The sequence below is a fragment of the Falco biarmicus genome, chromosome 3 (assembly GCF_023638135.1).
Source record: "Falco biarmicus isolate bFalBia1 chromosome 3, bFalBia1.pri, whole genome shotgun sequence".
Classification (NCBI taxonomy): domain Eukaryota; kingdom Metazoa; phylum Chordata; class Aves; order Falconiformes; family Falconidae; genus Falco; species Falco biarmicus.
Genome location: NC_079290.1, coordinates 1,269,222 through 1,292,253, shown reverse-complemented (window position 1 = coordinate 1,292,253; position 23,032 = coordinate 1,269,222). Strand labels below are relative to the sequence as shown.

The window sequence follows — 23,032 nt, the reverse complement described above, 5'->3', positions numbered from 1 at the left end:
GATTTCTATTCTTGGAAGAAATTTGCTTGGTTGTAAACCATGTGTGTATATATAGATTTTTTTTTTTTAACTTGAAAGATCAAATTCTCTAAACCTTTTTGGTTTTTTCCATGTTTTAGATTAACTGTCGCTAATCCAGCACAGTGGCTCTTGTCATTTAGCCCTGTTCTGCCAGCTCTTGCTTTTTTGATAATCGTTCTCTGTTAGGGTTTAATCTTTGGTTATTCTACTTCAGGAAGGAAAAAGGTGGAAGAACAGTCTCAATCTGTTATGTTAAGAACTGCCACTGCAAAGGAGGCTTAGCTTTGGTCCTTAAAAGCACAACTACCCTACCTATGTGTCTTCAAGTTCTTCTGTGGCTGATCTATGAAAGAGGTGGTTTTAAGCTGTTAGAAGAGACTCAGTTGGTAGGTTCACTGGAGAAGTTCTGGAGGACCCAGCTCACTCAGGACTGACACTGAAGCTCATCTGTGCTCCTAATAAGCAACCTTTCCTGTGAGCCGCATTTGTGAGGAGGATGGACCTGGCCAGGGAAGGAGGTGATCAGCGCTTGGCAGGATGGAGCTTCTTACTTAATGCCTATGTATGGCTATTGGTGTCCACCATATCCCTTGCAACTTGCTCCATTCTTCTAGAACAAACTATACAGTTAATAATTTTGTTTCTGCCACTAGTGACAAGTAGTGACTGTCTATAAGGTGTCTTGTTACCAAGAATAAATTTTATCTAGTTATTTGGGTTTGGAAAGAAATAGACCCTTATTTCCCATGCTGTTTTAGACGGACCCGAGTTAAACCTACTTTTCCATTTTTGAAGCAAGCACTATATCATGCAGTGTCACCCTTCTGAAAACACACGTCGCAAGATGCGCGTGTGGTTATTTTCTGGGGTAAAGCTTTTGTGAAGTTACCAGGGAATGGCCAAGACAAGGAATGGAAGAATGCACAGCTCTGAGCTGCCTTCAGGCAGCACTGTGTCTGTCTGTGGGACCCACCTGAGAATTTAAATGGAGGTCCCTTGCCTCCCAAGAAGGGGAATGTTCCTGACCAAACCTGTTTGAGCATGATTAATGGTAAACTGGTGCAGGGCAGCATGCCTTGCGCTGCTCTGTCAGCCAAGTGTGTTTTAGTTGTATTTCCCATTTGTATTTGCCTGTTCTCTGGGCTGGTGGTAGTGGAGCCGATGGAGAGCTGGCTCCTCATCGCTGCATGTATTCTCTTTGCTTTGTGTTCCAGAAGAGAGCGGTCCATCAGGAGCTGCTCTCATTAACTACGCAAAACTTTCCAAGCTGTGTGGCAGCTGTAGGTGGCAGAGATGGGTTTGTCTCCTGCCTGTGAAGGGAGGAGGGAAGGAGCCACCTTGCCAGGGGAGGCAAGTCAGCTGGTCCTCATGGTGCCACAGGGTGGGTGTCCCATTGCTGTCAGTGGGTGCAGCCTGGGGCATCGCAGCATGTTACGTGCATTTCCTCAGCCTTTTGAGTCCCTGAAGGAGAAGGTTGGGGGGTGGTTGTGGTTTTGTGCTTTTGCAGAGCAGTGCGACCCAGTGCTAATTGGACTAGGAAGAATCCCTGGGAAGAATTACAGCAATAATCTGCTTCACTTCCTGCACCAAAATTTTTGTTACTGGCTTTCACCTTAGCAGAGTCACATTTGCATCTAAAGTCATCACACATTAATGTACCCAACTCACAGCCTCAACTGGGGAACTGTTTTCTTAATATTGCTAGTTTAAAATAGAAATCTAAATGAACAAACAAAAAGAGAATACCTGGAGAGGTGGGCATTGGGGTTTTAAAGAGGCACAAGATGAATTGAAACAATATTTTGAAGTAGAAAAAGCTAGGGGGAAAATGTTAAATAACTTCAGGGCAAAAGGATTTGAAATCTAGCATTGCAATACCACATAAAAAGCTCAAATATTTTTGATCTTCAAGATACTGAAAAAAAAAGTGAAAAATAATATACTAGTACCTGCATATACTAAATTTCTTAAGTAATATGAACTTAAAATATACTGCATCCTAACAACTCAAAAGCCATTTAAATCCTCTTTAAAAGTTCTGAAGCATTTCCCTCAGTTCTGAGGCAAGAAAAGGGAGGTGTATCTAACAGGCATAATACTATACATTAAAACAAATGCATGAGATGGTAATTGAGGATTAAGCATATTTAAAAGCTTTAAAATAATCTTGATGGAATGCAGTGTTTTACTTAAAATGTAAAATACAGTAGTTTTAGCAAGAAGTGCAGTGTGTGTATGGTTTTCCTTTTTAGAAATCTAAAGCGTTTTGGTTAAAATCGCATACTTTAGAAAACAACCTGTTCATAAACACGTTCCTCAATCCATGCCTTCCTTAGGCAGGGTAGAGAGGGGAAGGAATACTTCTGTTACCAACTTAGAGATTAGCTCCCCCTTCCAACTTCATGACAAAATGTCAAAAAAATGTCACTTGACCCAAAAATAAAATCTAGTTTGGAACAGATCAGCTCCTTCAAACTAAGATAGCCCCTCTTAAATTGCACGTATCAAAATGGTTTTGTGTGCTTTTTTTAGGGCACTATAAGGCTGCACCTCTGTCAAAGTGAGAGATGTGAACAGATGGTGTGTTTGTCTTTATCCTTCTATCGGATTAGTGTACCTCGGATTTTTTTTTTCCAAGATAGTGTTTTAATACAAATCAGTTGGTGAAGAGCCTCTTACTATAATGTTGATGTTGATTGGGATGTGCTGCCATCTGTTTTCAGTGCTCTGCGTTTTGAAAACATCCATCCCTACATCACGTAGACAAATCTCTTGATCTTTAATAGGATCAATAGGGATGTGAAGTTGTTTGTTTGATGTCACTGAGGAAACTGCTTTGAATTGATTGTTTTTTAGAGAACCTTTTGGCTATTTGCCATTAAGAATTCACAGTAATGGGAAATGGCATAACCCTCTTGAATTAGGGGAATCTTACTGTGAAAATAATGAGGAATTAAGCCAATTGTTAAACTGATAGTGATTTATGCCAGTAATTAGGAGTATGGTTGCCTGTTGTCTCTGAGCTATTTTTAGTTGACACTGAGTTTGAACTAGACTCAGATTTCTAGTTCCACAAGAATTAGCTGTGGAGGTCAGTGGGATGTGCAGGTTCAAGGGTCTGGCTTTACCTACCATGAACAGATTTTTATTTTTTTCTTTCATGCATAAAGGAGGAAGAGCCCAAATCTTGAAAGGCGGTCCCTCCTAAGGAAACACACTCCAGGCTTTCAGTGCTGTTACTGGAAGGATCTAGCAATAGAAATCTGATCATACAAAATGCCTATTGGCCTTTAACCGAGGAGGAAATAATCTCTATATTCCACACTCAGCAGGAGATGTGCTACACAATATTGCTCACTGTCATTACTGGTGTTAAAGGTTGCCAAACTATTGGGTTTTATGCTTTGTATTGAAAGTTATCTAAATACAGAGGAATGTGGAAAATTAATTTCTGTTATTATTGGTATCTATTGCAGATCTCTTCTGTAGTATTGTATAATGGATATATCTAAATTTTCCTGCCAAAACTGAAACTTAGTGACATTAGTATGACTGATGTAGGAATACATTAGATTAAATGTTGTTTATCTAACTTGGAAAATACTAGATTTCATACACTTAAAGTCACCAGTTTGGATGTTCGGCAGAGTCATTCTGACTCTACACTAATATTTCAACATCTTTTGTCCCTACTGGAAACTTTAATCCTCACTTTTAGGAAAGAACTTGCATCTAACTTACTTTAGAAGAAGTTTGAGGTATTCTACCATTTGAGATCACAAAACCTGAAATGAAGCTAAACCTATCTAGAGCTGATGGTAGCAGCAACAGGAAAGACTGTACTAATTCCCAGGTCTGAAATTCGGCACTTTGTACATTGTGTGGCAGAGGCTTAGTTCATCTTTGATGTCTGAGCTCTGTCAAGTAAGTAACTTCTGGTCAAACCTGAGGCAAATCCTATTTAAGAATGACATCCTCATGAACTAGTCTGTGGCGGTTTTTTCTAGCTGGGCGTTATGGGAGGCATAAGCCCACGCAGGGCGGCAGCTTCTCTATATAACCCAGTTGCCTGTTTGGGCAAAGCAGAAACCAGCTACTGTCCTCTGCCTTGCTTGCTGGATTTATCACCCTGTTCTGCCTAAAGATGGTGCTGGATATGGAAGATACAGTTTACCTGCTAAATAATGCAGTGAGTATGCAGACTAATAAATCCCCACAGAGACACAAAAGCGGAAAATTAGTGTTTCAGCAAAGTATAGTTCAGGTAGCAGCAGTGCTCAGCTCTCCCACTGTACATGGTGGGGTGCGTGAATCTTAAATCGTTGCTGTAATTGTTACTTAAAACTGATACAAATGTGTAATAGCAAGGAAAATAGGTGAAATGTGGAATGGTGTTGCCTAGCATCCTTATTTTTGACAAAATGCATGTTATATTCCATGTACTAAATCAAGGAGCTGAGATTCCGATCAAATTACTAGCTCGGTTTTGCTCTGTAAAGGTTTTAGCAGAGGCTGAATGCCTCTGATATCTACATCATAATTTTGAATGATTTGAATTTCACTTGGACTTCGCCTCTGGGTATTACTGCACAGAGCAAGTCAAGCCAGCAGCAGCAAACAGTAGGTGGTGCTGAATGACGTGGATATACCTGTGTCCTGTACAGTAAATAAAGTAGTCTGGTAAAATGCTAAGACCGGCTGCTAATATATACTGCCTTGACTCTTACGTGAATGTAACAGTACTGTAAATAAGTGTCATAAATAACTGTTGTTTTGCGATTCCCTTTTACGTGTTAGCTTTTTTTAAAGCACCTATCTGAAGTTCAAGTGCAAAAGAAACAAAAAAACCCTGCTCCATACGTTGTGGATGTTAGTACGACCCAAGTTGTCTAACATACGTAGCTATCCAGTAAATAAAAGATGGTCCTCAGGAGCCTTGGATTGGATAATAAAGGTGTCCTTAGCTTTAAGATCATGAAATGGCATAAACTCCTGTTACATTAAATAATAGCATTGTTTCTCTGATAATCACAACAGTGGTGTGGTTATGGTGCTTATAGCAAACTTCAGGCAGCTGGGTTTATGCTCAGGTCTATACGTAACAGCTAACACATGTGGCTGTCACTTTTATTGGGGAAGGCTACTATAATCACAGGGCTCCACATGCGATAGGTCTCTGTGGTGATTATAGGCTACTTAATACCACTTTCTTTGTGGAATGGTAGTTACATGCTGAATTAAAGTCCTTTTCCTAGAAAACAGAAGCATTTTATCTTGGCGACTTGCACTTTTCGCAAACGTCTGCAGTCATAGTTGTTAACTTGTTAATTTTAGGTACCGTTGCACTGCTTGCTTTTTTTATTATTATTTTATTCTTCTGCTGCCTTTTAATGAGGTTAAAAACTATTCAACTATTCCCTCAGCACCTGGTTAGAGCTGGCAGCTTAAGTGCTTCTGTAGTTGGCTGTGGGCTGGGGTAGGTGGCAGCTGGGTGTGAGCCGTTAGCGGAGAGCCCTCACCATGGTGGGCCACGGGGTGGGAGAGCATGGGCTGGGGGCTGACCCTGGCATGGGGCAGGACTCGTGCTCGGTCTGCTGTGGCAGGGGTTCTGGTGGAGCGCTTGGACAAGCCCCTAACAGATTCCTCCTGTTCTTTGCCAGGAGCAAGATGTGGAGACTGTGCATGGCTCGGTCCATGTCACCATGTGTGGGACTCCCAGGGGGAACCGGCCAGCTATCCTCACCTACCATGATATTGGGCTGAATCGTGAGTAGATTGATTTAATAGCCTGTTTCCTTAACACTACTGCTGTAACCAAAGGTGTGGAGGCGCTGACGGTTAGGAAACCTTTTCCAGGTTCTTGCTTGTGACGTGGATTGCAACCTGTTAGATGGTACCTAATTCCTTTCTTATAGCGAGTTTAACGCTCAGATTTTTGTTATCCTTGCAAAGTTATTACTCGCAATATTTCACTTCAGCAGAAGATCCCTGGTAGCTCATAGTGACTGCGTCTAAATGCTGTAAAAACATCTGCGGGAGGGCTGAGGGTGTCTTGCCAGCAGGACTGAGAACAACGTAGCTGGTGCTTTGTCTTGGGTTCTTGTCTGATAACCAGTCTTATGCTGCCATGGGTTTATAAGAATTACATGTCGAATCAGGATGATGAAGTGAGTGCTGGCATTGTGTCCTTAGCCAGTGTTAAGAACTTTAAGTGCCTTTTTATCTTATCTGTCATACCCAAGAATATAATGACCTAATACGCAGATCTGTGCTGATTTGTTCTTTCATCAGTACTCTTTGCTTAACATAATTTACTGTTTCTCAATCAGTTATCAATATTTACATTTAAAAACACCTGCAGATCCTTAAAGTCTGGCTATTGCAGGGTGGTCAATATTACTCAAAAGAAAACAATTCTGTTTTATTGCCTGTTTTTTGTGAAACTGCATTACTTCATTTTGGATTTTCAGTGGATCGGGGCAGAGCTTCATCTGGATCCCATCTTTGAATAAGACTCCTCTTTTTAGAGTTACAAAGTCTATCTTTATGGTGAATAAACTTTCTCTCCCTTCAAAAGGGGAGGAACCTGCTCCCAAACTTGCATGTTCTCCTAAAGCTGGTTTTAGCTAAAAATATTTTGTATACTGAAATGATTTTGCTGGTATGTTGAAGTGTGAGGACATTTAGAAACACACAGGGAATACTGAACTGTTTTCTAGGCATCTCAGAGATGGTGCTACAGAATTCATGCTTTGCACTGCAGGAGGAAAATACGCTAACCCTCTTGCCACAAAAATAATGCTTAGAAATCAAGTTACCTCAAAGTTGGGAGCTTACAGCAGTGAGTATCCCAGAAGGACACTTTTGTCTTGAGCTGCCTGCAGCAGCCAATCATGTAATGTTTATCTTGTAATATTTGGGCAACAGCACAAGTCACGATCTCAGCCTTGGATACTTCTTTCCTCCATCTGTTTTGACACAATCCAAAGAAAAATGACTGGACAAGTAAATGGATGATTTAATCTTAAGCTAAAACCTGGGATGAGTACTCTTTGACTGCATTTTGTTAGTATTTTCACTTTGCATAAAGAATAATTCTTTGAGATTTTAGTGTTCCAAGCAAAAAATTCTGGCAGGTACCAGATTACCATGGGTGAATCTTAGCTGGCCATGAGGAAGGAGCTGTTGAGGGGTGCTGCTTCAAGGTGTAAAAGCAAGTTGGCACAGGTTGCTTTGTAGCAGGGCTTGGCTGGTCTTTCCTCCCTAGAAACAAAAGGACTACCACTTTTCCCAGGCTCTAATGTAGCTCGCCTGACTAAACTGAATTTTCATTAACCTGCAGGACAGGTTGAATGATTTTATTGCAGCTGCAACTTAGTATTTCCCCTCTGCACAATTGTTCTGTATTTTCTTTTCCTTCTCAAGATAAAACTTGCTTCAATCCTCTCTTCAACTTTGAGGATATGCAGGAAATCACCCAGCACTTTGCAGTCTGCCATGTGGATGCACCTGGTCAGCAGGATGGAGCACCATCTTTCCAGGCCGGGTGAGTTGTCAGGGAAATGGCCCTCGCTTTCAAAGCTATCCTCTTTCCGGAAAGAGAATCTTGTTCTGCACTTTACATAAAAAGCCCTTGCAGCAAACACAGTAGTTGGCTTTTGAACCGAAATCCTGATACGGTATTTAAGGTACTAGAGCTCTGGGAGCTCTGTTGCGTCGTGCCAGTTTGCAGTAGACTTTGGGGCTGTAATTTTGTGTTTTATCTCAGATAACTTGATAACTTGTAAAGCGGTTCCTTGACAGCTGTCTACATCTATCAATTTAAATATTGAGTTAACCTTGTTTCGTAATGACATCCTGAATACAAATACAAAATTGAATCATTACTGTAAACAAGATGGCCATTATATAGTGGCTAATGCCTTTCCTAAATCCATGGAATTTTATGGCATGGCAGCATGGTAGATGTTGATAAATAGACTTGATAACCTACCTGGAAGATCCAAGCTGGACAGTAGTGATGTACCCTCACAGAATGTCACAGGTAGCTGTGTACTATTGACTGCATGTCATGTAGGATGCTGTAACTCTTGGAAACCTTGTGTACCATGAGCACTGTCTTTGCCAAAATGCCTGTCCCATTTAGGTCAAATGAGAGAGGTGTGCCTTAAGATGTCCCTTGGTAGGAATCATCTTGGTTGAGGAAGGGAGCCGGCAACATGCCCAGGGGAGGATACAAGGCAAGGAATAGTTGTTCTTTAAGAACTAAGTACTAAGGAGCTTATATGTACCCTTATTGCATGAGCCAGTCTTTTTCCCTTCTTAATTTTTAAGCTGGTCTGATGCTGAGGAGGTCACAATGGGCCAGGTTCTCAGCTAGTGTTAACCGCAATGGCCCGGTCGTCTACCAGAGCAGCCTACAAAGCTATTTCAGTCATCCCACTTCGTATTTGTTGGAATCACGAGCCTTTAAGTGTCTTAACCCTCATGTCCTGAACAAGCCTTAACACTGGGGAGTTGTCAGCTGCGTAGGGATCATCATGATATCTCTAGTAAAGGCTGCTGCTTAACAACGTTGCAATGACAGTACAAGAAGCTGTGTTACCTCTCCCAGCCATCCAGCTGGGAGACCAGCATGCTCAAGTCAAGTCACAGCTCTTGAGGCGACGCTAGCCTTTGTCATGACAAGGTTTAGTCTCCCAATGAGAAAATCGAAGAAAATAAAGGAATTTTGCACTGTTTTGGGCGTTTTTATTTTGGAGAGTAAACTAGAGAATCATTAGGTGTAATCCTGACTGGAAACAAAGATTTGGATACATCCTAGGCAGACGTTCTCCAACTACTTCAGATGGAATTTTTTCCATGCACTGCTTAGCTGAGATTTTGCTCAGAATTTTATTTCTGCTCTGCTGATGACCAGGAGCATTAACTGACAGCTGCTTTTATTGAACTTCCTCAGCAGCTTCATAGCTCTTCCTGTGCCTTCATTTTCTCCATCAATATTGATAGAAACCTATCTTCATTTATCCTTTGTCAAGTGTGTGTACCTGAAAACATACATGCAAATTACTTGCTAGAGATCTGAATCTCATTGCTGTAGTCTGTGATTCTGCAACACAGGGAGACTTTTTTGTGGTGGACCAGAAGTACAAATGTGGTTGGAAACTCAACCCTCAAGTTCAAAGTTTTTCATAGATTAAGTGCTAACTTTTCTTCGAAGAGATTCATTACGGTCTGTTTAGCTCTCAGCTGGACCAAACATCTACCATCCTGTAACTCGCATAAAGTGCCATATAGATTATGTTCATATTTCTGCTAAACAACTTGTGCTTGCTCCTGATTTAACCCCAGGCCATACTGTCAGTGATCTCATAATGAGCACATTTGGTATTAAATCTACAGTGACTGTTGTGTCTCTGAACTATCACAGCCTACTCTACTGGAAGTGCTGTAATAACTCCACGACCTCATATTTTTTGTAGGTACGTGTACCCCTCCATGGATCAGCTGGCCGAAATGCTTCCTGGAATCCTGAAGCAGTTTGGGTGAGTGCAAAATTATTTACTTATTTTCCTGATTCTTCTCTATGCGTGGCACACCGAAAGAGCAGGGCAGAGCAGGTAATCTTGCTGCCCCTGAAGCTTCAGCCTGGCTATCTGGCATTTTGCTTAGTAGAATTACAGTTGCAGTGGTCCTTTGGTTCCTCAGTTGGAGATGGATTGCTTTTGCCTTTGTTTCTGAAAGAGCTTATTTTTTGGCTTCTTTTGAAATGTCTGTTTATTTTTAAACAGGAAGCAACTTCGAGTGAAATCCCACGTGCCTAATTTAGGGGCTTCCTCCAGTGTTTTCGGTGTTGCCCTTACAGGGGCAGGGCACAGACAATCTGTTCTTCCCACTGTAACAACCCACGTTTTCCTGTGGGGTTGGCAGAACCCCCCCCATGATCCCGCATGAAGAGGCTTACTGTTCCACTCCTGTGGCTTGAGTGTCTTAGGGGGTCACTCCAACCTCCTCCAGAGCCGCCTCTACTACAGAGCGCGGATGCCAGTTTGCCAGTGTCAAAGGACCTTGTGGCAGTGTTCCTCTGTTGTCTACCTGCCACGAGCTTGTGTGTCCTCCCTTAAAGCTTAGCTTTAGCAGGAGATGTACCTTCCCTGCAGGGTGGTGCTCCCGGTACACCATGGAAAGCACAGGCAGGCACCTCCCAGGGGGTTTCAGACCAAGCAGAGAGAACCTGGTGTTCAGGGTTAGGCAGCCTTGGAGAACAGACAGGCTAAACTGCTGGTGGGGCTTTTAATCTCAGACCAGCACCCCAGTTTAGACATTGTTTAGTTGTTCTAACCAGCAGTTACAGTACCTTGGATCAGTTTAACCCCACTAACTTCTGGAGAGATGTGTTTTTTGAAGTGCCTAATGTGAGGCACAGGGTTGCCAGTTCTGCTCTTGCACTCAAAAAAGTGCTAGGATCATGTTGTCTCCTTGAAAATCAAATTGTTGTGTGCTTACAAAGCCTTGTTTGAATATTGCTAATGAGAATGAAAATGATCCTCAGGTATTTTCCCAAAAGCATTGTATAACCTGTTTTTCTGAGTGGTTTTATCTAGTCTTCCCTTCCATGTATTTTCTAAGACCTTGAAGGCGATGCTTTAAAACCAGTTTCAGTTAATGCAAATATTTGTTTTGTCTCTGCCCTGTTTGGTTATGAAGTTTAAACTTAATCGCCCCAGTGGCTGGATACCATGAGATGTTTCCCTGCCAGCCCCCTGTCAGAGAGAAATCAGCATCCCAGTTGGATAGCTGTACTGGGGAGGGCAGGGGGAGCCTGGGGAAGGGGGGAGCTTTGTACTTAGCCTTCAGATTTCAGGACTGTATCTTTGAAGTTTTTCTGGCAGAGGCTAACCATTTCCTTCCAGGATCAGAACAATGCTGTGGTTGCTCAGTATATTTAAAGAGAAGTGAGAGTTGCCGCTGCCCTGCAATGCATGAGGACCACTGTCCTGCCAGTCTGCCAAAACCAAACCAGCTGCTGCATCAGGCTCCTTTACTGGGGCCAGTGACATTGCTGAGGGCCCAGGGCTTGCCCAAGCTGCAACCCACCCTTCTGCAGATACGCACTGGCATGTGAAAGGGGAAGGCTGCTGATGTGGGTTTGGTTATTGGCAGTGCTCTTACCCACTCACCTCTTCCGTTCTGTTGCTGCGCAGGCTGAAGACCGTTATAGGAATGGGAACTGGAGCCGGTGCCTACATCTTAACCAGATTTGCTGTAAGTTTTGTGGAGCTTCCCTAAAGCAGTGAACCTGATTTCCCTGATGTCTTGTCTGCCCCGTAGCATGCACAGAAATTTCCTGCGCTGCCGTGCCCATTTAAGTAAGCAGTTAGGCTTCTAAGTGAAATACCACAATCTGCGGGATAGCTAATCCAGGAGACCCAGATTTTCCATTTTAAGGCCTGGGCTCTACCCAGTTAATTTGCAGAAGGTTTTTTTAATGGGAGTTCTCTATTTAAACTGAGGGTGGAGAAAAAGTTAAATCTTAATGTTCTCCAGCTGCTCAGTTGAATTGCTTCAATGAAATTTTTTTTCCCATACATATACTTGTTTTGTGCAAGATAAAACTAGACCTACCGCCTTCCTCCCCAGGAGATAATTTGCTAATTTAATTTTTCAGCTGACTGTCAAGTTGCAAAGGAAATGTGATGAATCTTAAATCTTCTCTTTTGCAGTTAAACCATGCGGAGATGGTGGAGGGATTAGTTCTCATTAATGTAAACCCTTGTGCTGAAGGTTGGATGGACTGGGCAGCAACTAAGGTAAACATTTTTAAGTTAAAAGAATAAATCACACTGCGAGCCTGTCAAGCATGAGAAGCTGGGCAAGCTCGTGTGTCAGGCATGGCTGCAGACACAAAATATCCCAGGCTGATTCCTATGGGGTTTATTCTTCCATTTGCAAACACACCTCCTGCAGGGCTGGTGATAAAAATGAGTACTTTGAGGAAACAGATACCCGTGGTATAATGGAGCTACTGGATACTGGCAGTTCTTAAGAGCTAGTAAAGGCTGAGGAAAACCTAGTTTAACCTGGGTGCAGAGTAGCATTGGAAACAACTCCCTTTCAAGTAAACTTCAGGCGTAGTTTAACATTCAGTTCTTTCTTGACCATGGCTTTGTTTACCAGCACAGTCCAAAAGGTGAACAAAAGCACAGAAAAATGTTCAGAGCAACACTTTCCAGGTTTCAATCATCTGAGTCTTCGATGCCAACAAGACTCAGAAAAGGGCATTAGCTGTGGTGACTGTGGACAGATTGTCCCTACAACCAGATTTTTAAGTGAGAATGTTCACATATAAAGAAGTTTGTTAGCCGTATTTTTCTGTAGTTAGAAGAAAGATTGCAGTGTGGGAAAACAGGCACTGAGAACTGGTCTCAAAAATCTTCCTGGAATATATATATTATATATATATATAGTATATATAAATAAGTGTAAATGTTACATTACATGTCACTCAGATTTAACCTGTTAAGATACTTTTCAGGCTAAACTGATGAAAGGCACTTTGTATCATTCAGGGCCATGTTTAAGTGAATGGTAAACACTGAGTACAAAAATTAGCATGTCATCTTTTAACTACCCACATAGTCAAACCTATTGTGAGTGTCTAGGGTGATACTAAATGTAATGATAACCTTGTAATACTAAGAGAAACTTGCTAAGGTGGGATGTAACATTTTTTTAAGGCTTATTTTTTAAAAAAAAATTTGCATAGCAGTTTATTTTGCTAAGTTTGATATGGAAGTATATTTAGTAACTACTCTACATTGAGATGTACCAGCTGACCCATTTTGATTATCTCACCCAGTGTCTCACTGTAATTAAATTCTTCCATATCTGTGCCTCTGTCTTCCACCTGTCAAGTATTGCTGACCTTGAGAGTACAGCAGGTGCCCTGTATCCTTCTGTCCATCCAAAACAAGTGCACATACCCTGGGACTTGAGCTTTAGGTACCAGCTCCAGCATATTGTCAGTGTGGGTTGTTAGGGAGCAAGTTGAGCAGTGAGGTTAGATAACACCAGTCTGGCTGGGTTGCTTGGTGTTCTTGCAGGGAGTGGTTCCGTAATATACCTGTGCCACTGGTAGTGTGTTCCCTATATAACTGCATTAATAAAGACATCTTGTGAGAATGACTTAAACAAAACCAGCACCTAATAGTGTTTCAGTTGGGCTGAGGGGAAAAAAACAATCAATCCAGGATACTGTGCATATGAGGACAGCAGAGAAACATCCATGGGTCCACTTATGGGTAATTGAAAGGTTTCAATTGTTCAGGGGTTGTTTTAATACCAGCTACTTAAATAATCTTGCTGTTCAGATTTCAGGTTGGACAAATGCTTTACCAGACATGGTCATTTCACATCTTTTTGGAAAGGTAGGTATGTTGAAGAGATTAGTCTGATGTGTTCAGTCATCTGTACTTACCTCCTGGGGCTGGGGAGAGGGGGAAGCCTTCACCTAAACAGTAAAGTATAAAGTTAAACTGAGATAGGATTCACGCTTGTGTGCCTGGTATTTTGGAGGTGGTACGCTGCCATGGGGCTTGCTGTGTCCTGGCGACTCAAGTGCATCTCGGTCATGACAGCTCCAGTAGGGGCAGCTCCCTGTTCGAACAGCCAACACCGAAACATGAGTATAAGCATCATAGGTGCCCCTGTTCTGAGCAGAATTACCCCACAGATACATATTTGGTTTTTTAATACCATAATATACTTGTAACTGAGAAAGCTGGTTTTTAGTACTAATGGTGCTCTTCAGCGCAAGCCTACTTTAATAGAAAGCGCTATACTGTTTTCTGAGGCTGCATTTATTAACAGTTTCAAGTACAGCAAAGTAATGGAAAACTTCATTCTAGCGGAACAAGGAACTAGTCTATAAAGAGTTTAGAACCAAACTTTGAAAATGTTAGTGATTGAAGTCCTTGAAGCTTAGTTATTTACCATTGTGAAACTGAGCTCCACATCACATGTGTTTGTAAGCTTTCAACATTTGCTTTAGCCTGGAAACATTTATTGAGGCTTCTTACCCTGAGCCTTTTTTTTGTTTTTAAAACCTCACACTTGCATGACTGTAACCATCAGCACCACAACGACGTGCTTTGCAATTGTAAGATCCTGTCATTACAACATACTGAAGTTTTAAAGTGAAAAACATGGTACTGCAGTCAGAGGCTAACATTGATCCTGGGTGATGCCACTGGGTGCTAGAAGTTGTCCCTTCCTTAAAGGTGCACTCCTGTTGTGTAGATATGAGTCTGATAGACGACTGCTGTGTCATGTCTTCAGATCCTTTCAGAAATAGCCCCTATTCTGAATGATTCTGTCTCCACTGTAGGAAGAGATTCACAGCAACCATGACCTGATCCATACTTATCGTCAGCATATTATTAATGATATGAATCAAACCAACCTTCATCTCTTTGTCAACTCTTACAACAGGTAAATACATTTACCTGATTTCTAACTGGAAACTGTTTTAAGAGACTGTCAAGCTCTTAGAGATGGCGTTACTTGTGTGGCGGAATTCTTTGTGTTCCCCCCCAATATAAAGTTCTCCTTGACTATGCGTGTAGGGATCTCAGGTGGTTTGCTTATGGGAGAAGGACTTTGTGCATTTGTGGGGAGAAAGATGGTACAGTGGGACTGAACTAAGGCATTGATACTTCAGGCTAAGAGCAGTTCTTCCTCAGTTGTGGAGATGTATCAGATTAACATATGTGAAAGTGCTGTCTATAGACTAGAAGGATGTGGAAGTATCTGTAAAATTTCAGTGTATCAAGAGCCTTATCCTCTACATTTTATTTTTTTTTTGTTTTTGTTTAGTCGGCGAGACCTAGAAATTGAGCGCCCTGTTCCTGGAATAAATGTTGTCACCCTTCAGTAAGTATCTTATTTCCTACCAGTTCACCTGTACATGATGTGAGCTAAGAGGTGTGATCGGTAGGCGCATTGCGTATGCATGGCAGAGCTGCTGCTGAATGTGCTTACGTGCTAGAAAAGGATCTCGTAACTTCTTGTAGGAGATAAGAGGTTACTGCAAGTCAGGGGCCACCATTAGGAAGACTTCCCCTCTTCAGATTTCACAATCATATCAGCTGAAGGGGAAAGTTAAGTAGTTCCTGTCACTGTGTATCTGTAGTCTTGGGCTTACAGAATAAGTATGTGAAAAGTAGATGTACTTACCTTCATCCAGAAATACTTTGTAGTTAACGGATACTACAGCTCTGGATACACTTGAGCTGTGCCTATGCAACCAAAAAATCTCAACCCAAAACTATTAAAAAAAACCAACCAAACAAAAAACGTTCAGGGAGATGGAGCAAGTGTGAGAATGGCCATGTGCCAGATCTCCTGCTAATAGCTTTTTACTTAGGCTGCAACTTGTGCAGTGTAACACTTGTCAAGTCTTTCTCTGCTGATCTGCTGGTGCTTGCACACAGGGGACTTGGGGAATCTGCTCCTCTGCCAGTCTGGTTGAAATTGGATGGACAAGTCAAAAAGTCGGAGCTCAGAAGCCTGGGAGGGGGAGGGGATGAGACTTTGATGCTGATACCCACATTCAATTTCTTATAAAACAAGGAATAAGAGCACTAGGAAGGGCTGATGGGCTGGTGGGGAAAAGGACATGTTCTCGGGCAAGCTATCAGAGCATGTCAGTAGATCTGCAGCTAATACACTGGGTTTGATGTGTATTTAAGGTGTCAGGAGTAAAAACACAACCAATTTCACACACGTAACTGTCTCATTCTTCCAGTGACACAAAATGCAGGTTAGGGCAAGTCCAGGCCAGGTCAGAGAGATAATACGACTGCTTCTGTGTCCTTCCTTGCAGATGCCCTGTCCTCTTGGTGGTTGGTGACAGCTCACCGGCGGTGGATGCAGTGGTGTGTATCTCGAGGCGCGTTGCTGCCGTGCAGAGGGGCAGGCGAGCCAAGAAGCTGTGTGAGGCCGGCAGAGCTCACGCCCGCGCAGCAACCTCGCTGGCTATCGATTCAGCCCAGCTGGCTCTCCTCTTTCAGACCGCGGGAGAGCTGCCATTAATTCCTCACTGCTTGTCCCCTCTGTCTGATCACCATTATTTAATAGCTGCTGCATTAGGAACAATCGCCACAGCAGTTCCAGTGAACCACAAATACTTTCCTTTAGAGAGGAATCTGCTGCTGGTATTTTAACTTGTTCTCTGGTGTTGGAGCTGTGCCCTGGGTCACTGTGGAAGCGAAGAGCTTCTTTTTGACCATTATAACTCTCCCCAGATGACTGGATGACTTCAAATGTTGTGCCTCAATGGGCATGCCCAGTCTACTGGCCTGTGGCCATATGGCTGCTCACCACTTGGGATGCTACCAGATGACCCCAAATCACAAGATAAACAACACTTGTTGCCACTGGAGGCCCAGAAACAGATTTTAAAAATCTCTTTAATTCCCAGCTAATGGGTTGGTGTTTACATGGGAAAGAATACAGTCAGAAATGTGAACTGACCTACTCGGGTTTAAGGATGTATATACTTATACATAGAATCTTTATACAAAAGCCCACAATACTCGATTTAGTCTGTTTTAAGTGAGAAAACAAGGTATTTAATCTGTTCTCATCCAGCAATTCATAATTAGTTATGTATAATGCTTTACACTGCTGTTCTTTAATACAGGTTGAATGCAATTCAAAGCTGGACCCGACAAGGACCACACTTCTGAAGGTAATAACAAAAGCTGTTCTTTTAAAATAAACACTGCACTCATTTAAAATCAGCTGGCTTAACTGAAAAAGCAGAGCAATGTGCTGCAGTACAGATAACACAGTGAGAATGCGGTTCTGATGTGGAAAGGCAGTTCCTTCAGGGTGAGAGTATTTTAGTGGGATAAATGAGCCTGGGGGCTTCTTGTCAAGGTAACAACAGGGAATTTCTCAGCTCCTCCATTTTAAAACACTGGGGGTGAGACCTGAAATGCTCAGTATTTCACATACCCATAATGAATTTGACTGGAGCTGGCAAAATTGATTTCGAGGTATTTTGAAAGGTTTACAAAAAGCCATCAGCAGAGTGGAATTGCAAACCAACTCGTTCTGGTCCTGTGCTTGCCTGTCCCTCAGCCGTCTGTCCACCTGACACTGCTGCTATCAGCCACAGCTGTGTCATCTTGCCTTTTGTCAGGGCACAGTCCAGGACATCTTATGATTGGAAATTACTTGTTCTGTTTTTCCAAAAAGTTGATAAAATGCACTTCCAAACAACAAAATGACATGCAAAGGTTTTGGCTGATACATGGCATCGAGAGTATGGGTGCAGTCTTCAGCTCGTTGCTGGTGAGGTGGAATGAATGCAACAGCATACAAGTAGTGAAACCAGTTTGGTCATAATCCTGCTGGGATCCTTGACTGCATCTTTCGTTATTGAACTGGCCTGTAAAAATTATAATAAACAATGATTTTCTTATTTTTAAATGCTTTTTCCTCCTAACATTGAGGAGTTAGTTACACTGCTAAACCACCACGTGGACATGGCGGACCCACCCTAAGAAAAAAAAATCTGAACGCTATCTTTGATCCTGTGTTGGTGGCCGGCCTTTGCTCAGTCCAGGGGTAATCCTGCCGCAGGCCTGTTTTGCTGCTAAGTAATCCTAGATAGGATTTGGGGTTTCCTGTAATTTACAGCTCCACTGTTTTCTGCTTGTGGTGTGCCTTGGAACAGGACTGTTTTTGTTGGGTTGACTTTGAGGGGTGGAGTGGCAGGAAAAATGAAGTGCTCCAAAAATACTGCATGCACTCAAGATAGCTTTTCTAATTTGGCTTTCCCTGCTTCCCTTGGCAAGTCAGGCTGATGCTTGCCATCCGCAATCTCAGCAAACCATTTTTCCCTCTCACCTCTGAGGTTTAGGTGTTTGTTCTCTCTCCCCCGTTTGTTACTCAGGTCAATACAAAGTCACGTTATTGTAATTCAGAGTCAAACGTGTAACCGGGACTAATAGGCTAGTTTCTAAGAAACGGTAATCACAGCCTAGCAAAAAACATTCATTTGTAGTTCCAAACGATGCTTTGCCTGAGGGTCAAGACACTTTGGGGTTTTCTGGGGTGCAGTCATATCTTTTATAAACATTGGACTGCTTGCTTTGATGCATTCATCTACACGGTATGCTAGTCGCGCAACAAAAGAAATGTTTTTCTGCCAGATAGCTAAAAAGGTCATTATAATATGTCCTGAGCATAAATTAGTTCCTCTGGCATTATGCTAACAGGCTGTTCTCATCCCCGTTTCAGATGGCTGACTGTGGTGGGCTTCCTCAAGTTTCCCAGGTAGGATCTGGCTGACGGAAACTCTCCTAATCCTGTTCTGCCGCGTGTCAGACTGCAACAAATGGGTGTTTTTCTGTAGGGTACTTGCTGTTCCCAAATGTCAGCCAAAAGGATGGTTATGATTTCATGAGTAATGATGTCAGTCGGTCATCTGAGCTTTCTTTTTTCTTTAAAGAGCAATGAAGCGCAAAATTAAGGTTGGGAGGGGATATTATTTCCACTAATTAAGTCTTAACCAAGTAAAGGTCTGAGGTAGGAATGCGGAGGTATTATTTTATGCCTATCTACTAAGCTAACATGGATAAAGGCTTGAGGCACTAGTGTTTTAAAAACATATTCTTAATTGGGCTATTTATAGTATAGATCAGGAAAGTGGGAGGCAGGAAATAACAGTGCTATGTTCTTGCATACACTGACTCGACTCCACTGAGAATGAACTGGAATTTCTGAAATATATATAAGCATAAATTCCATGGCTGCTAATAAAACCGGGCTGGGAAAGTTAAAATTTACCTATGCTGTAGTGTTGCTTCGCTAAAAGAGCTGACCTGTAAATTGGCTTCAGAATGTGACCTAACATCTAAATGGATTTCTAAGCAACGGAATGTGGTGTTTGAAAACTGAAGGAAGAAGCTGAATTTGTTATTACCTTCAGCTGAGGAGTCCCTGTACAGGCAGCGTGTGCTCCAACAGTGGGAGGGGTGAAAAGGCTTTTTTTACAGCCACACAGGACTATGTGTGCATTGCTTCTGTTATACAGAGTCCATTCTTTGCACTGATTCTGATAGAATTATTCAAAAAAATACAGGCGATGCTGGCATGCCCAGTAATTGGGGTTGTGAGGGTTATTTGGCCCCTGCGTCAGCGGCAGGGAGTGTCTCATTGCAAGGATGTCAGTCACAGGCAGTTACGCTTGCGTATTCCTGCTAGGCATTTCCACCCTCTAAACATAACGCAGCTCTGACTAGCTGAATCTGTCCTCTGCTGACTGGGAAATGCTCAGTTACTGACCCTGTATGAACTGCTCGTGTATTTTGTAAGGCCAGTTGTTTTACTTTGGCTCACCTGCCTCAGTAACTGCGCAAGCAAAGTTTGGGCCAGGCTTTAGACCACATGTAGTCGCTTCTCTGGAAATCTCATTCTCAAACACTTGTGTCCATTTGGTAAAATAACGGGGCAGGGGAGCAGACTAGGGAGGAGAATGGTGGAATTCTCTCATGTAAATGAAATTTTCAGATATTCCGTAGAACCCAGAGAATATTTAAAATACCCCTGTTGAGATAGGGCATCCATGGCATCTATAATAGTGTCATGTAATTAACTTCCTGAGCCCTGCGTACAATAATACTCTTTCTTTTGCAGCCTGCCAAGCTTGCAGAAGCTTTCAAATACTTTGTTCAGGGAATGGGATACAGTAAGTATTGGGTTTATGGAATCGTTCACCTTGCTACCAAAGTTTGTTGGGTGTCTAAGCACCCAGAGCATCCCCTCGTCCCAGTCACGTGATCCTTTCCCTGTTGTATATGCATTTGCAAGGGAAAATAAAACACCTGGGGTGTATGGGCAAAGGGGTTTCTGTTCAAATCACATAGTAGAGGGCTTTGTAGGCAGCCTACATGCACAGATGCCTGCTTTACTTGATATTTTTAAGGTCGATATTGATAATGGTATCCCCTTGTTGCATCCCAGGATACGAGTCATATACTGCACACATTTAAAACCTTTTTAGTTCATAGACTTTGATTTGTAGCTGTTTATTCCTCATGTATGTGCTTCTGACAACTGCTGTTGTGTAGATGCATTGCTAGCCTGGGCTGCCAGCAAGGGTGAAACATCTGAAGGAGGTCTGAGTGTTGAGTTTTCCTCTGGGTTGTTGCAGCCACAGCAACGTGCCATAAAGCTCTGTCTTGAATCCCTCGGCCCTGGCCACCAATTTTGCCTTAGTAGTTTGGGCTCCTTAACTGTATGTCTGGAGCAGTGGTGGTACTTCTGCACATGGAGATACCATGAAAAGTATATATTCCACCTTGAAGGCTTCTCCAAGGGTGGTTAAGGCTGGAGAGGAAGGCAAGGGCTTCCTTCCAAGACCATGAAGCAAGTCATTAATGAAAGCCACTTCTTCCAGTCCCCTCTGCTAGCATGACCAGGCTGATGAGGTCCCGCACTGCTTCTGGCTCCAGCGTAACCTCTTTGGAAGGACAAAGGAGCCGGTCTCACACTGGGGAAGGCACGAGGAGCCGGTCTCACACTGGGGAAGGCACGAGGAGCCGGTCTCACACCGGGGATGGTGCCAGGAACCGCTCCCACACAGACACACGCATCGAGCTGACGCCGAACTCGGCAAGCAACACTGAACAATCAAGCCCCAAGTCCATGGAAGTGTCCTGTTAGGTGGCTGTGGGAGGTTTAAAACTGGTCACAGTGTGAAAAAGTAATGGAATGCCCCCTGTGTATCACAAAAACATAACTGGTATTAATCTCAAGCTATTCTGTAGGATGAACTCTGTTCACCAGGGTCTGACAGGGACCAAAGAAAAGCATCTCATTTGCTCTATCGTTATTCTTGTAACTCAGACAGTTGCTGCTATTGTGCCCTCCTTCAATGGATGCCAAATTCTAAAGGATACTTGCCAAAAGCTCATGTGGTTGTAAACACTTCAGAGTCAAACCAGACTTGCTTAATATCCTCCTTTAAAATCAAAGCTGTTATGTGCCCCTTTATCTCTTACTCTCTTGAAGTAAACTGACACAATTTGAGATGAGTTTCAAAGAGGGGGAGAAAATAAATCACTATTATGGATGGCTTTTAAAAAAGGAAACAAATGTGTTATGGCCTCATGTTGAAGCTGGAGTTGAATTCATTGTATATAGCTTGACTTCAAATGATAGAGAAGTTAATGTATTGTGCATTTATAGGCCTTCTAATTCATTAGTATTCAAGCCTGTTTTCCTATGTACAGTAATATACTACTAAAATAGGCGATTTTAATGTGACTTTGAGACGAACTAAATCTTTAAGCTTTTTTATTTCACTTTTTTGAGATTTAGTTGCTGTCTTCCTTTCCTCCCCCCCCCCCCCCCCTAAAACCCACTTACCCTAATGAGGACAGGATTTAAATTTAATAAGCGAGGTAGCATTTCTTGCTGGGTATCTTGGGCCAGAGGGTTTACCATACTGCAGAAGTTGGTGTAGTTGTAACAAGCAGGGTAGCCGTACATGCCAGCAAAGCAGAAACAGCTTGATTTTTCCCTTCAGACAGCTTCTTCTCTTTGCACCTCAAGTTTTTGTGTCCAGCACAATTGTGATAAATTTGGAATTCTGTAAGCAAAGCCAGATCCAGCTGTTCTTTGTCAGGAGAGATGAATAACTGTGGGATGGCATGTAATTAGATACTGTACATTCAACTGCCACTAATTGCTAGATTTGAAACTCTGATGAGATCTCACTGGTGCTGATAAGTGTATTCCACAATAGTGGAGCAGCAACACTGTATCTGTGAAATACAGTGTTTAATGACTGCATAAATGTAACAATCTGCTGGTTCTGCATCTTTATGTAGGCTCCTGATACCTTGGGCTACTTTCTTTGATGCTAGTGGCTTGATACCTTTCTGCCAGTCAGATTTTCACAGTTAGATGTTTGTAGGTAGTGGGACAGGATTTTCTGAGCTCCAGTATGTACCTGCTGCATTGCAGCCCTCACACAAACAAGAAAACTCAAATGCTGAGCAGTTAAAATAGCAAATGTTAATACTTTGGGATTGCTTGTTCAGAAGAACACCATTTAGGTTACTTTATATTGACTAACTTCAGCTCTTGTGTAGAATATCCATAACAGCTTGTGGGAAGAACAGACAATTTCCAGAAAGAATAAAGCTATTGTGTAAAGTCTATCAAGAAAAGTTTCTTAATGAAGTATTTGTATTTATTTCGAAACAAATAAATTTGTAACTTTGCAGTGTCTGGTGTCTTAATGTTTTGCCAGGAGTACAGTAATCTTTCTTAGTCAGAGCATATTCCTGTCACCCCTTTCTATCAATGAAATCCTTTTTTGTTCATATTTCTGCCATTCCCTACTTCTGTGATCAGAGATTTCTCCCCACTAGAACCTTCCATTAGACCATGTTGCTTGAAGTCCCATCTCATTTACACTAAGAAAACATACTTCAGTATTAAGTGTTCAAAGTACTACAGGATAATTTTGCTCAAACAATATATTTAAAAATGGATTCTTGTCACAGAGTGCTATTTATTTGCTGTTTTGAGTTTTCTTTGTCTCTGCAGATACAGTATGTCTGATGCATAGATCTGCAGTCTGTAGCTGACTGCCTTGCTGGAGTTGGGGCCGTGCTTGTTGTATCCTTTCATTCCCAATCTGGTCTGTAGATCCATTGACGTGGGATATGTTCCTCACCAGTTGTTTTAGGTCTCTTGACTGAGATTGCAGGTGCCACTGAGTTTCTAAAAGGTATTCTTTTTGGATCTCTTGCAAGACTCTAACTTCAGAAGAGACAAGATGAACCCTTCACAAATAAGTTTTAAAAGGACTCCACAAATACAAGAAGGAGAAGAATTTAAAGGTGCAGGAAAGAGTTAGAAAAATGTTTTATTTCTGTACTTAAAGCAGAAACAGTTGTCCTTTTTGACCTTAAGCTTCTATTTATCT

General features: G+C 42.2%; 1 protein-coding gene across 3 annotated transcripts in view; it reads left to right on the top strand.

Annotated features, from left to right (window-relative positions):
* Positions 1–22,324, top strand: part of NDRG1 (N-myc downstream regulated 1) — a 74,487-nt gene extending 52,163 nt beyond the window's left edge. For 2 of the 3 annotated variants that reach the window (XM_056331070.1, XM_056331071.1), the window contains exons 4-16: positions 5,682–5,787; positions 7,447–7,567; positions 9,504–9,566; positions 11,226–11,286; positions 11,745–11,831; positions 13,392–13,448; positions 14,408–14,511; positions 14,896–14,952; positions 15,905–15,956; positions 16,724–16,771; positions 18,331–18,366; positions 19,729–19,780; positions 20,492–22,324. In XM_056331070.1, the coding sequence (XP_056187045.1) occupies positions 5,682–5,787; positions 7,447–7,567; positions 9,504–9,566; positions 11,226–11,286; positions 11,745–11,831; positions 13,392–13,448; positions 14,408–14,511; positions 14,896–14,952; positions 15,905–15,956; positions 16,724–16,771; positions 18,331–18,366; positions 19,729–19,780; positions 20,492–20,757 (1,110 nt within the window). In that variant the 3' untranslated portion in view covers positions 20,758–22,324. Of the gene's footprint in view, positions 1–4,058; positions 4,211–5,681; positions 5,788–7,446; positions 7,568–9,503; positions 9,567–11,225; positions 11,287–11,744; positions 11,832–13,391; positions 13,449–14,407; positions 14,512–14,895; positions 14,953–15,904; positions 15,957–16,723; positions 16,772–18,330; positions 18,367–19,728; positions 19,781–20,491 lie in introns of those variants that run through there. The other variant, XM_056331072.1, reaches the window with a different exon arrangement.
* The last annotated feature ends 708 nt before the right edge of the window (positions 22,325–23,032 follow it).